Source organism: Thermobia domestica, chromosome 8 (genome assembly GCF_964235325.1).
Source record: "Thermobia domestica chromosome 8, izTheDome1.hap1.1, whole genome shotgun sequence".
Classification (NCBI taxonomy): Eukaryota; Metazoa; Arthropoda; class Insecta; order Zygentoma; family Lepismatidae; genus Thermobia; species Thermobia domestica.
In genome coordinates this window covers 293,804,303-293,819,658 of record NC_137461.1, presented here as the reverse complement: position 1 = coordinate 293,819,658, position 15,356 = coordinate 293,804,303, and the positions used below count along the sequence as shown (strand labels likewise).

Sequence of the window (15,356 nt, the reverse complement as noted above, 5' to 3'; positions counted from 1 at the left end):
CATAATCATGGGACATTAACCATTTTAAATTTCAACGATAGGATAAAGTCTTCATTATTCAATTAAAAAGTATTACGTTTTTTTTTAAAGCGTCGAGGCATTGTTGAACACGTTACGCAGTTTCACGCCTTTCTGCTTCGAGACATAGGATGTGATGACGTCATAACTTGAAAGAAGATTTTTTTGTTAAGTCTGTTTTTATTATTTTTGGGGGGCGGGCTTACATTTGCACTAGAAGATTGAAATTTTGCACGGACATTCAGTGCACCCTGTAGTATGTTTCAGATCTGCGTTAACACAGGGAGGGGGGGTCCAGAGGGGCAAAAAGGTTAAAAAATATATTCTTTAACAAAAAAATCCCTTTATTTGTGATTTTCCTGCCTCAGAAACTGTATATGGTGGAGACACGTGAATAGTGCCGTTTAAAAGACTGTTCTATTCTGAAGAGAATGAGGTACGAACCATGATCCTAGAATAAATGGGGATGTCTCAGGAAATGTTTACCTGAAATCCTGTTTTATACGGGAATCTCGCATATTGTGAGGATATTCTTAGCACATTGGTAAATATTTTTTTACCTTACTTTTCTTGATAGAAACTTGAAATGTTAAACACACATTTCGTTCACCCCTTAGTATTTTTAGTTGATTTTGAGATTTGTGCGTTAACACAGGAGGAGGTCCAGAGGGGCCCAAACTTAGAAAAAAGTTTTTTTCCACTAAAAATCCCTATTTTCCCTCAAAATTTCCCGCCTCAGGGAAAATGTGAATTGTACCGTTTGAAAGGCTGTTATATTGTGAAGAGACGATGACTGTAGGATAAATAGGGATGATCCTGTAGCTGCTTGACTGAAAGTCTATAATTTACTTTTAAAAAGACAACATTTAAAAGGTTTAAACTTAAAGAAATTAATTTTATTTCAGAACGAACCGAAAGTGAGAACGAACCCAGCCCCTACTTACGTGATTTTATCTTGGCAGTATTGAATTTTGTTTCTTTTTAAATTAATTTTTTCCTTTCTCTTTTAAGAGGAAACATGTAACAACACGTTTTTTTTGGTTATCATTTTAGGTTTTCTTTTCGTCGGCCAAAGGCGGTTCTTCATGCCAGATCTATTTCATGACCCTCAACAAACCTGGAATGGCTAATTGGTAAATGTGGAACATGTATTCGGAGCTACATGGATCTATCATCACTTAGTGTGTCCAGGTGCTCTTTCTTCGTCTTCTCCTCATTCATTAATTCCGTTTTATTGCTACGTTTCTTAGAACTGTGGAAAGGAAATTTTGAAAGACATCAACTTTTTATATATAAACTTTATACTTCCCATCAGGGTCTGTTGTGTGGGTGCGTGCATGCGTGTGTGGATGAGCGTTTGATGGTCATACAATTACACAAACACTGTAACAATTCATTCGTGAATGATATTTAATGGTTTGTACCTCATGGTTGTAAGAAGTAGGCTTGCACAGTTTAAAGACTGCAGTCATTATTCTATATATAAATACACAATATGGTGTATCCTTTTTGTTTTTATTATTATTAAAAGGAAAGAAAAAAAAAGGTAAAATAAATTTGTATTTGAAGACTAAGACAAGTCTTAAGACTCCGTGTAACTTGCAAATAACTAATTGTATGTCTTTTGTTGGATGCTTGTTTCGAATGAGTGAGGAGCGCGTGTGCGAAGTTGTTGAATGTTCCCGTGAATTTGAAATATTCTGTACAAAGGTTGTAAAGAGTGCATGATATTTGTATTAGAGTAATTCTGTATGATTGTTTGTTTTGCATAAAATTATTATTATTATATTATTATTATTATTGTGTATGTATCACAAATTTTGTATGAAAAGCAGAAAATATTCTCTTTTGCATGGAAGGCAACATATTCATTATATATATTAAAATACAAGGCCAGAACAACTAAATCCCAATGAAAACATATTTTAAAAAGGTGCTCATATGGTTTAGCAGAATGAAATACGCATGTTGCAGGCATACATTAAATTCTGTGGGAATGCTTTCTATCTTCATAATGGTTGTCAGGCATAAAGGTGAAACTTCCTATTTTCAAAGAATGTCACACTATTTCGGGTGGACTTTCATACATCATTAGATTCGTTGAACTACACAGCAAAAAACGAGGTGTTAAAAGAACACAAAATGACTACCACTTTAGCGTGTTTCTTGTGTGTTAATTTAACACCAAAGACATCCCCTTCCGACCATACCAGAGGTAGCTAGCTAGTAATAGTCAATGAGAATTTGAATTGGATTTTATTGTTTGCAGTGAGCAAAACTTACACAGAACATTTGACATGCCAAGTAATGAATAACGTGAAATGTTTTGATGTAATCGGTCGCGAAAATAGTTTTGTAAGCCTATAAATTGTCTAACAACAGTTACATGAGGAGCAGTGCTGCCATCTGTTATTCTTATATTTTAGCACATAAAAAAAACAGATGGCAGAACAGCTACTCAAACAACTCATAGGCTTATAAAACTGTTTTTCGTATGTATTAAAATATAAGAACAACAGATGGCACTACTGCTACTCATGTAGCTGTTGTCAGACAATTCATAGGCTTGCAAGCTTTGCTTATAGGAAACAATAAAATTCAATGCAAATTCCCACTGACAATTACTTGTTACTTCTGATATGCTTGGAAGGCGATGTCTTTGGTATTAAATTAACACACAAGTAATACCCTAAAGTGGTAGTCATTTTGTGTTGTTTTAACACCTCATTTTTTATTTTGCTGTGTAGGTAAATACTGACAAAAATAACTACGTTGGACGCCGGAAGTAAAAACATAATTTGTTGGTCAGTCAATTGAAAGTTTCACCACTTGTTTCGCCGTACCTAATGGAGCTCCGCCTCAAATATTGACATTGTTGATTTGTACCAGTTTTTTTTTTTTTCTCCACCTACGTGGGTGGTGTCCAAGAAAATCTTTAGGTAGTACTGTTAAAATTTGAATAATTGTTCGCCTCGTTTGAAAACATTGAAAACGAATATTCGGATATTGGAATAACAGAAGAAAGAAAGAAAAAAAATAGAAATAATTTGAGCAGCACTATCTTTAGCGTTTGAATGTAAATCGTCGAAAGTAAGCTTGTAAATTCTGTATAGGTGAATACATTCACAAGCCGCTCTTTACGTTTAGCCACTCATTTATAAGTTCTGTATGTAAAGTAGCTGTATTTTCAGAATGTAATTTGTTTCGGAAAACCAGAACATATTTTGCCTAATATATAATTTTAAATGATGTTCTGTAACGCGTATATCAATCTATTTCGGTGGATTTCGATCTTCAATTTATAGTGTAACTTTTTAAAAAATGATAATAATGAAACACTAACTAAAATTTGAATTTTGTTCTGTAGTAAAATGTCGAATTTTCCCGTAAAATTCAATTTCATTATTTTTCCATTGAGGATGTTACATAAATTAATATTAACGAAAGAAAATGAAGAACCTTGCCTTCATAGACATTAACAGTCCCTGTAGAGCGTGATATGTCCGTAAATCAGCATCCGTTTGCCATCTGCCAACCCAGTGATCGTTTTTCTTTTTCAATAAAAGGTTCAGAACTAAAATAACATTATGGTGTTATTATGTTCGTATATTTAGTAAAACAATATAAAAAATTTAACCACGTCCAAATGCACTTTAATTGCACTGAACTATTTCAGCAATCCCTGTTCCCTTCGTCAGTAGCTTTTCGGAAGCTCGCACGAAAATTTATTTCACTTCTCAGATTTTATTTCCGTCTGTCCAGTTAAAAAATACACACGAGAAAAAAAAAAAAATCTGCAAAATTAAATTTTGAGGGAAAAGTCATTTGAGTTTCCGAGAGCTACTTAAGGAAGGATCAGATATTGCTACAAAAGTTTAGTGCAATTAAAGTGGATATGGATGCAGTAAGTTTTATCTTCTTGGATGAAAAGATCTAATATATTTCAATTAAAACTTTTCTAATAGGCCTTATATCTGGAGAACTACATATAGTGTAGCCAAATACAAACTTATCACTTAACTCAGTATAATATGCTTACTCCGTAGAAAATACGAAAACTCGATTTAGCGGCCGTTGAACAATTTTGTGGCCCCTGATCTAAAAACTAATTATTGGCCAAGATCGCAATCTTTTGATCATTTCTAAAATTCTTGTTACTAATATGTAAATGTGCACCAATAAGTATATATCATTAAACTAAGTACTTCTGTTGGCGATAGTTCCCGAGAGAGATCTGGTAACACTTGCTTTTACATTGTTACATAAGAAGATTTAGATTGACGAATACACTTCCAACTTTTGCAGTCGTGGAGACCTGCCAATCATCATGAGAAAATGGAAAGCATTGACATAGATTTAATTTTTGTTCCTTCGCATTTGTATTGGTTGCTGCGAAATCATTGGAGTGCCTATTCTTTTTGCTTTATGTAATAAAGATTTTTAAAGATAGAATAGTTATAAAATACATTAAAAAGTTTATTGACATGTATTAATGCGTGCCTGATATTGTAAACAAATGAACAAACGAACGTGCTCATTTTTATTTGTATTTGTAATAGAGACTGTTTAATTATTGAGTTGGTTCATGAAAGTACAAGCAGACGTCATGTTTGTTGAGTGAGTAAAGAAAAAGCTATGCAAAAGAGTAATTAACTAATGTATATTGTATAAAAATAACGGTAGTTGAATTCTTATATAGATATATATATATATATATAAATAAATAAATAAAAAAATGTACTTTATTTTATAAAAAAATGAAAATGTTTATCTGTTCCGAGTATATCTTTATTAAATTATATCTTTATCAGCAAATAAGGTATTTATTACTTTATTTCGTGTGATATTTTCTTTCCAAATATGTTCGTATATATATATATTTTTTTTTTTCTTAAACAATTCCGTAATTATTTTGAAAATTCGAAAAGCCAGTTTATTTTTTTCTTTAGTACGAGTAGGTAATTGAAACTGTTATTACGACACATATCTTGTTATTCCTTGAAACCCCTTTAACTTTTAAAAAAAAATATGGACTATAATTGCTGTATGCACTCTCTCTTTCTCTACAATGACTCATTTCATTATAAATATATATATATAATTATATGAATAAGCATTGCATACGTTGTAATAATTTCTTCTTGTATATGATATGATAATGAACGATCGTGGTGCTCATATGTTCTTGTCATAATTAACAGAATCATAATGATGTAATTTTAAACAAGAAAAGCTCGCATGACAACACAGAAAAAAATATATATAAATATAATTGCACTTTTTTTTTTATACAGCAGATGTTATATCATGTTCACCCATCATCTATGAATTAAAAAGAAAATCTTTATTTGTCCCTTGCTTTTTTTTTTTAAAGACAGTTTATTGATTGTAATCGGTGCTTCCTGTTATTTTTTTGAAGATTTTATATTTGCTTTTTGTGTGCTGCTGGGTTTCTCCTCCATTTTGTAATCACTGATTGTGCTCCTGTTTGTTTCAGTGATAGAGGTGAGGTAATAGGATGATCACATGTAAAACAGTGTACTTGAGTAATATTGTGAACTCATGCTTTTTATACCAGAAAATAAATGAATCAATGAAAAATTATGACAGTCTTTGTCTTCTCTGTCGTATCTTACAAGAATTTGCCGTCATTTCAATACAAGTTACTAACCGATTTAAAAAAAAAAGTAACGCCATCAAACTCCCAGAGGTTATTGCTGATAGGAAAATGTTATAATAAACTTGAGCGAAAAACCTTTTAGAGCTCGAAGTTACCGTATATGTGAAAAATAAGGTTTCGAAGCGTCCTAGGATCAAAACTGTGGGACCTAACCCAAGCGGTTTCGGAAATAATACGAGCAACTAATATAAGTTTATCCAAATTATTTTCCTTTGTAAAGTTCATGATCGCCTTTCCTGTTGTTATTAGTTTTTCGGTTGAAGAGCTTCAATGTAGAAAGCAGGCCCCTTTTGACATCTGTGCACATTAACTTATTTGTTTGTGTGTGCATAGATTAACCCCCCAAATGTAATACCAATTTCAATAAGGTATATATATACCACATTGCCATTGATGACCTTACATCCCACGGAAGACAAGTAGACGACACAAATGCATGACATATGGTGATAGAAGGAAAGTGAGCTCTTGGGAGAACGTCATATAAGCGCTAAGTCGAAATGAGCGGACGGCGAGAGTGAAATGCAAATGAGATGGACATGGTCATCGGAACCATCTATTAGATCATTCATATGTGACATTTCCGACAAAGTTCAGATTTCAGATGCTATAGCGTGTAACCTAGAAGTGAAATGGGAACGAGAAATAGTGATAAAACAGCAATTTTTATTTTATGATAAAACCGCAAAATATGAAACAAAAGGGTCGGTTAAGAGTTTGGAATTCAAATTATCCTAAAATAATAATAATTTCTTTTCACTTGGTGAGGAAGTTTCATGCGCAATTCCAGTTTCAATATTGACATCTTCATACATTTAGTGTAGAGTAAAAGATCGTAAATAGAATCTACATCATGTTCATATGTTCCTTGTTTTTCGACAAAATCCTTGTATTCTGAAACTAGGAAAGCAAATAAGTTCCTCGTTGCTGACGATTCTTTATCACGTGTATTAGTAGAATAAAACAAACTGATCCAAGGAATGAATCAAATTTCAGATGTTACGCGGATTTAAAGTATTTTCCATGTTGATAATAACTTAGGGTGCATGATACGGTTTTGTGTTAAATAAATACCAAGTGGGAGGGTTTCTCCAACGTTCTTTCGTCCCCTCCCCTACTTGCATTCCTTTCATTCTTACATCATTAACTCATTAATTACTATCTTGTTTTTGGGACGTTAAACTAATGCTTTAATGTGAAGTATAAATGTTAAGCAAAAACTATGTTGTCAATAACCGTAAGGCGCATCCGGGAATTGTATACGAATTTGCAATGATTGACTTCTTTTATCCGTGTACATAGTGTTCCTGAATACGATTTTATTTTTCTCAGGAATAAACTGTTTTGTGCTCGCTTTCTGGCATGGGAATTTAGTTTAGTTTCGTGATAGTATTCGTTGCTGTAAAACAGAAATTTGTAAATATCGAAATATGCAAACCTAATAGTTAATACAAAGTAATAAATACAGGAGTACAAGAAATCTTAAATGGATAAATAGCGCATAAGAATGAGTGTATACGCTTTATTGTCGTGTATTATGCACGTGACAGTCTTTCATTGTTGATGTGCTTTAGTTCAGCACTTTCATTTCTTATCTTAGAAACTACACAATGCTTACACGCCTACACTAAACACAAAATCTGGTTGTATCCCAAAGAGGAAAACAACTTGCATATGTAAGTTTATTTCTGGCACTGGATCAAGGCGACGTACGTGACAAAACAAAAATATTTTATACAATTAGCAACAACAGGCTTTTGTTTACGACAACACATTGTTGTTGTATAGAAAGGCGGTTAATAAGCATGGGGGAGGTGGGTGCATAGTAGAGGTCTGCACGGGCCAGAATTTTTAGTCCGGGCCCAGCCCGAGCCCGTGCAGACCTCTAGTGGATATTAAAATCTTTCTGTTGGTTTAGCGTGGTGGTTCGAGTTACAGAGGCACGATCGAAAGTGAAAACGAGTTGTAGTTGTGGTGTTCAGTGTTCCTGTGCAGAGAACAAGCATATCAGTTTCAAAGTATTCGAAGACCACGTTCAATCCTTCCTGCTTGTTAGATAATTCTTTATCATGCATTCGGAAAATACCAGGTGACAATTTTTTTGTTCGCTATAACATTTGCCAGAGTGTCTTTTTTGCTGAGTAACAAGGGACAACACGCGGCAACAAATCATATGAAAGGTAAAAAGCCTATGCAAATGGCCGGGTCCTCCTCAATATTAGGAACAGTTAGTGCCTTTGTGAATCAAGGAAACAAGACAGTATCTTCTGACTTGGACAGTCATTGTATTTGTACCTCACCTTTATAGAACTTAGAGGTTTCTGGTGATGTTACGTGTTCAAATGTGAATTCCATGATGCAAATGGATATGAATTCAGGAACGAAACTAACCAAACATTAGCTCAGGATAGTAGAAACCACGCTCAGGAATTCTATTTACCGATTTCTGTAATTCCTGAATTTTCATAGTTCCAAGCTTTCGACTCTCCCCCGGAGTCTTGGTCACGGAGGTTAAAAACAGGAAGAAAAAGGAACGGACTTACCAAGAGAAGAGCTGTATTGCACAAAAAACACGTTGTCCAGTGCGTCAGCAATCTCCAAATGAGATGAAACGAACTAAAATATAATAAAATCAATTTGTGCGCCTATCTTTTTTTTTTTTTTTTTTTTGAAAGGTTGCCAACTCATCATTTTTATTGTCATGCCAATGCTGTGAAAATTTTGTAATTATTGCCTCCCATTCATCATTCAACCATCCCTTCTCTAAACTTTTTTTTAATGAATATATAAATTTTCAAAAAAACAGTCTCCCTAATTCATTTCTAGCTCCAAATAAAATTTTCGAAGCTTCTACCCAGTTTTGCGTTTCTTTTAAATGTTTCGATAAACCTGACACCGGACTTTCTGCTTTAGAATCTCTAATGTGTTCCTGTATTTGAACTTTTAAATGTCTTTTAGTTTTGTATATTGGCAACTGCATTTTATTTCGTAAATACCCGATTTTTCATTGGGATCCGTGTAATAAATCTTAAATTGGGTGATTTTTTTTTTCTAAAAAGTTTTAGGTTGTTTGAAGCTGTACGGAAACCGTATTGTGTATAAATTCTGTTTAATGCAGTTTTCAATCTAGGAAAAAAATAGGCAATCCAATCCATTTTTACCATTTAATTCGGTTAAATGGCCGCGGTGGCTCAGTGGTAGAGCGTTCACCTCTGGTGCTAGGGGTCTCGGGTTCAAACTCTGCTCCCGCCAAGTGAACTTTGTGGTGGACAAACACCGTGTGCGTGGGTTTCCTCGGGGTTCTCCCGTTTCCTCCCACTTTCTTCATTCCACCATTTCACTCATCTCTCACCATCACCGTCTCCTTTAGCCTAACCGGCATAACCGTGGGACGTAAAACTCAAAAATTTCATTTTAACCTGATTATACCAATTATTTAATAATGAAGCTAGGTACCCATTCAAAGTACGAAGTTTCATTTGATCAGGTATTCAATCTCTGTCTGTATCTTTTTGCGTGCCATACGTCTCACTTCCTTAAAAACAGATAGCATTACAAAAGGAGAATTATTAAGGTGTATTCAAAGTGTAATGATATATATCAATGCACACTGCTGCTAAACGTGTCGAAATATTCAAACTTATATTCCCAAAGAGTGAGATTGGTGGAAAAATGCAGCCTCAACGTAACAAAATAGCATAAACTTTACTTTATGGTTTATTACCATACTTTAAAAGTGAATTAATTCAGTTGTTGTTAAAATCTATATGTGCGATTCTAGATTTTGATTGACCTTAGTTTAGCATTCATTTCAGCTGCGACGCCATATGAGACGTAGACCTACAGCCTAACATGGGATCCGAACCGCATGAGCTCTCGCCGGGAACTGAAGCCGGATTTCCCACGCCAAAGAAGTGTACACTATCCACATAGCGACGAGGAAGGTCGTGCGATTCTGGAATACTGTGAAAGGGCAAGTGTTCACGCCCTTTACCTGACATTTTAGGGAATTCTACAGTTTATAATCTTTTAATTATTTCCAAAGAGACGCTTTTATCTTTGAACTTCAGAAAGATAAATCAAATTTCAATGGATGGCCCTTATGTAAACTTTACACTTCTGCATACCCTCAAATGAGATACAAAGACATCGTCAAATGACACTGTAATATTTAATATAGGAAGCTTTAGGTTACTTACCTTGCATGGAGCATATAAGACTGCAATCGAGGTAATGAATTGAAGAGTTGTTGAATTTGTAAAAGCTCTGTATAAATTATTTAAGGATATTCCAGCAGCCGTGCCAAGCTCAGAACATCTTCCAATGAATCTTTTTGTGTTGGCGCCAAATTAATAGTGTTGCCCAGTGAGCTATTGACATTCATCCCTACCTCCTGTTGTATATTCAAGGTGTTAGGAAAAATAAGAATGTTCCCAGCTCTCCGATCTATCAGTTTGTGTCAGTTATGTTCACTTATGTTGGAAGATTTTGTGGTAGACAAACACCGTGTGTGTGTGTGTTTTTTTTTTTTTGGGGGGGGGGGTCTCCCGTTTCATCTCACTTTCTTCATTCTACAATTTGCTTCATTTCTCATCATCACTGGTGCAAATCCCGGGGGATGAGGGGGACTGTCCCCCTCCCCCAATAATCCGATTTGAAATGTGTTTTTGGGGGGAAATTTTATGATTTTTGTTCGATTGCCACAAAGGAACGTGAGATGAAATTTATGTTCCCCAGAATAAGCCTTAAATCTGCCTGCCTCCCAACGTTGAAGATAACTCTGCTCCTCTGATAATTCACATTGTTTTTCAACTTCATACATATTTTGGACATCGCAAATGAAAAAAAATAAAAACGGTCTTACGCCCCTCCCCCCAATGTTGAAGACAGATTTGCGCCGCTGCTCATCATAGTCTCCTTTTGCCTAACCGGCATAACCGTGAAGAGGCACGCAACTAGAGGGGGCCTAAACTTTTCGTGACCCCTCCAGACCTCAATACAAAAACACAATTTAGATATTTGTAACATAACTTTTGATGACTTGGCTTCCCCTAACATATTCATGATCCCACCAAAATCTCTGTGGCTGGTTTCAGGCCTGACTGTGGGACGTAGAACTTAAGAAGATTTCATTTCATTTTTATGGTGGAAGAATATAAAATGCTTCGCTTGCTTCACAATTAGAACCTTTCCTTATTGAATTTCAGTCTGACGCTCCTCTTTGTCCATTTCTTTACAACACTTATCGGAAATGATTAAAAAAAAAAAAAAAAAAAGTGATACAAGCCAGAAACTTTCAGTTTCTCGAGTTCATGCATATCAATTGATGTCGAAAATGAAGAAAATCTCCCTGTGCAAAACGCTAACATTGGTTTTGCCATACATACTGCCTTTAAGAAATATCAACTAAAACAGATTTTGACATTTTGGATTTTCGCCGAAATTGCAGATGATGTCTACAGAAATTTGTTCTTAAACTTGTGGAAAAGTCACTTTCAAATCATAAATTGACTAGAGCTTTTTCGTGTTTGGATCCTGTTTCTGCAAGATCCACCATTGGAGTGAATCACATGAAATCCGTTTTAGCTGAACTAGGTGAAATGGTTAGATGACAGTACGGCAAGGCTGTGAGGCAGTTGAATGAGTTTTCTTCGAATCCAAGTTGTAAAACAATTATAAATCCGCTGATAAGTGTTCGGATAACTTTTGGCTAAAGTATTTTAATGCTTCCGAGTAAAATGATTTAAGATATGTTAAAACTCTCTTGATTTTATCTCATAACTGAGGAGAGTGCAATTAGAAGGGGAGTTCAACAGTGATGCCTCTCGCCAACAATATTAAATATCTATCTAGAAGAGACAGTGAAAAAAGGCTACATATTGACGACTTCATTTCAGTAGAGGGTAGAGTGATTAGATGATACGGTTTCCATATGATGTTGCGCTTGTTGAGGAATCTGAAGAGAAAATCAACAATAAGAAAATTTGTGGAAAGACTGTGAAGAATATGGGATGAAAATATATGTTAGAAAGACACAATACATGGTGATTGGAACGAAGGTGGTGTCAAATATAAAAGTAGGAGAGGAGAAAATAAAACAAGCGACTACTTTTCGATATCTGGGTAGTATTATTAGTAATGATATGAAGTGTGAATGTGAAATAAAAGCGAGGATAAGAATGGCGAAAGAAGCCTTTAGGAGGAAGAAAATACTGTTTTGTGGAACTTTGAATAAAGAGTTGAGAAAAAGACTTTAAAAAATGTTTGGTGTGGAATATTGTGTTGTATGGGACAGAAACACGGACATTACGCAAAAATGATGAAAAAAGACTCGAAGCTTTCAAAATGACGGTGTGGAGAAGACTGGAAAGAATTAGCTTGGTCGAGTGGAAGACGAATAAGAGGATGTTAGAAATAGAGGGGGAGAAAAGAACAGTTTTAAATATTATTAAGAAGAGGAAGAGAAACTGGTTAGGACATTCCTTAAGAAGAAATTGAATCATGAAGGACGCCGTAGAAGGTATGGTGGCAGGAAAGAAAAGGAGGGAGCGAAGACGACTACAATTAATGGACGATATCAAAACAGAAAAGTCGTACGTGAAGACAAAGAGGTTAGTGAACGACTGTGGAGCATGGAAGCTTCTCAGTTGCGGCAAGTGGCCTTTCGGCAATGGCAGAATACCTATGATGATTATTCTCTCATAAAAATACAAATCTAGAAACGAGATTTTCAACCAATGCGCATCTGTAGCAGATAGTTTAAAAGAAACTTTAGTAGCGCAAACACGCGTATGATTCAGTAGCTTCTTTTGGTGGCCTTGAGAAACTATCCATAAAAGAAATCCAGGATTCATTATATACGAAATGGTAGAACTCGTTTTGCAGAAGAAACAATTCACTGACGAGAGGTAGAGGAAAAAAACAAAAACAAGCTGAAGATACGAAAATAAAAATCATTCCGAACAAACTTGAAGTTAAAGAAAAGTAAAATAATGGAAGATATGCGCAATATTGATGAAGAAATAAAGCGTTTAGAGTAGTGAAATAAATTACTTAATATTATTGAATTTTTTGTAAAGATTATGTAGTTAATATACCGCAGCCGTTTTATGTATAGTCAGCGACGAAAGTTCTTAGCGTTTAGTAAAATTTATTTTGGAAATAACGGTGGAAAGTGCAGAAAATTACACTATTTTTACTTTACTAAAAACTGTACTCAAATTGTCCTTCCATTCTGGAGTTCTTTACAAAATCAATTTGATCAAACAAAAAGAACTTTTGTCGTTGACTGTACATACATCCACCCTTTTCCGGTTAGTCTCTCATTGTGACTTTTTTTCCTGTCATATATGATTAAACATTCATCATGTGATTGAAGTTTCAGGAAAAGATGTTTACTTTCTTGTTTTATGCAACAATTTCTAGTAGGTAAGTGTTCTGTGCTTTCATAATAAAATACTAGACATTGTTTTTATACTATTATTTGTTCTAGTTGATTAGGAAAAATGTATTAGTTATGTATCATCGTTGCCGTTTTCTTGAACTTGTTTTTCCATGAACATGAGAAAATTTATGACTAATTACGACCGGAAAAGATTACATTATAAAGATCATGCGATTCCGGAGAAATGATGAACATCGATCAAGTTTGTAACACTGCTTAATATTATGCAATTACAACAACTTGTAATTACAATACCAAAAAACTATAATGTAATGTTATAAAAGCAGACGAAAGCAACCATTTTTAATACAATTCACTGCACTATTCAAACTGTATAGCAATTTCTACTCGTTTTTTTTATATCGCTGGAAAAAACTGTCCTCCTTCACTGGGCAACTCATTGCTTGGGGGACCCCAAAAACTATCTTCCTGCGCCAGAGCCCCGAACAGATTTATTACGGCGCTGAGTATGTTATGCAATGCTCGAAATGAGTCGTACACTAGGATATGACATACTCCGATACTTCTTTCTATTTAATTTTTATACTGGCACTTTTCATAGTGAGATCGTACATTTAAAGTTTTTAATTGGACGGTACACTTGAAAATTCATATGCAAAATTTATATAGGCTATGGTGCTAGTTGACACTTCTCGTTTCGAGCGCTGGTGATATACGGAATCTTTCGAACACTAGAGAAATTATAATCTTATAAGAAAGGGAATATCATTCCTCCTAATTCGAGCACCCTTCCTTCCATGAAAGTACGAGGGTTATTTTTTACGAAGATTTGATTGTTAGTAGAAACAAAACTAGTAAATATAGCGCCATACATTTTTGGTTACTTCCTCTGTACACAATGAGCTATTTTTCTACGCTTACAATCTTTGTTTAAACATTTACCATGGCGTTTGACAAGTTTATATATATAATTATAATCCTCACGTCGTAGAAATCACCTGCCTGTGACCGAAGGCAATTCTCAACCGTTCTCTTCACTTCTTCATCGGTATCAAACCGCTGACCGGCAAGAAACTGCTCCAGGTAAGGAAACAAATTACAATCGTTCGGTGCAATGTCTGGGCTGTACGATGGGTGGTTCGGTAACTCCCATTCGAAAGATCTAATTAAAACTTGAGTTTGAGCAGCACAACCCTCAATTTGACGAAACATTTCAGCTATCGACATTCACTGAACCATACACACTGACGCTATGACTGCAACTGGTGTTGCCTCAAGCCATGCTGGAAGACAGTGTGGTGCACATTTCGAAAGAAACAACAAAATAGCCAATAGCTGCAGTGAAAACAACCAGTTTTGGTTTTCAAAACCGAAACCGTCATGAAATGTGAACAGCACTAGTATTTTTTTTTTTTTTTTTTTTTTAAATCGTGGTACTTGCATTTCAAATCTCTAGTCAGCGTTTTGCACTCTATACTGTGCTTCAATGCTCTATAACGTGAGTTGACACACTATACTATACTATATTATAGTGTGCTAGTTGCTCGCGAACGAACTGTATCTTCTGAACGGTTCTTTTGGATGCGCGAGTGAATCGTGGCTCGTTTCTAATGAGTCATGGTTCTTTGAGAGTCATGGTTCTTTTGGAGCAGTGATTCTTCACAAGTGGAAATGTGGATCTTATATATAGATCACTCGCGAACCACTCTTTACTTCCCGATCTTTGTTCATTCAGTTGCTTATGGTTTCAGTGGTTCTCACTGAGCAGCTTTTCAGTTCAGTTCAATAAGTGTGCCTTATCGCATTGTATGTATGTATACTCCCGACACACATACGCTAATAAATAAAACAATATTGTAAAATTCTCTTAGTTCATGTAAGGTAGAGCAATTATCGTACTCGGGAGATTGGACTTCCCCATCACCTTTTATTATAAAAGATCCTCTTGAATACAGAAATATATTAAAATAGTTAGTTTTCTCTAATATGTTAGGTAAGAAAGTGGAAGGAACCCAATGACCAGGCGTTGTAGGGCTTTTGTAGGTAAGGTTTTGAGCGTCGGGAGAGGGGATGAGTTTGTGTGATTAGGTGTCTCTCGGTGACCGGGCGTCGTGAGAGAGAAAGGAAACCCAGTGCCCAAGCGTCGTAGGGCTTAAGTGAAGGTATCTCTCAATTGATCAAGCGTCGTGAGAGGGTAAGGTGAACCCAATGGCCGGACGCCTTAGGGCTTTTGGTGGTTTGATCAACCTGTAG

General features: G+C 35.2%; 1 protein-coding gene across 7 annotated transcripts in view; it reads left to right on the top strand.

Annotated features, from left to right (window-relative positions):
• msn (serine/threonine-protein kinase msn) overlaps positions 1-5,622 on the top strand; it is a 129,668-nt gene extending 124,046 nt beyond the window's left edge. For all 7 annotated transcript variants that reach the window (XM_081770012.1, XM_081770013.1, XM_081770010.1 and 4 more), the window contains one exon: positions 1,072-5,622. In XM_081770012.1, the coding sequence (XP_081626138.1) occupies positions 1,072-1,155 (84 nt within the window). In that variant the 3' untranslated portion in view covers positions 1,156-5,622. The remainder of the gene's footprint in view (positions 1-1,071) is intronic.
• The last annotated feature ends 9,734 nt before the right edge of the window (positions 5,623-15,356 follow it).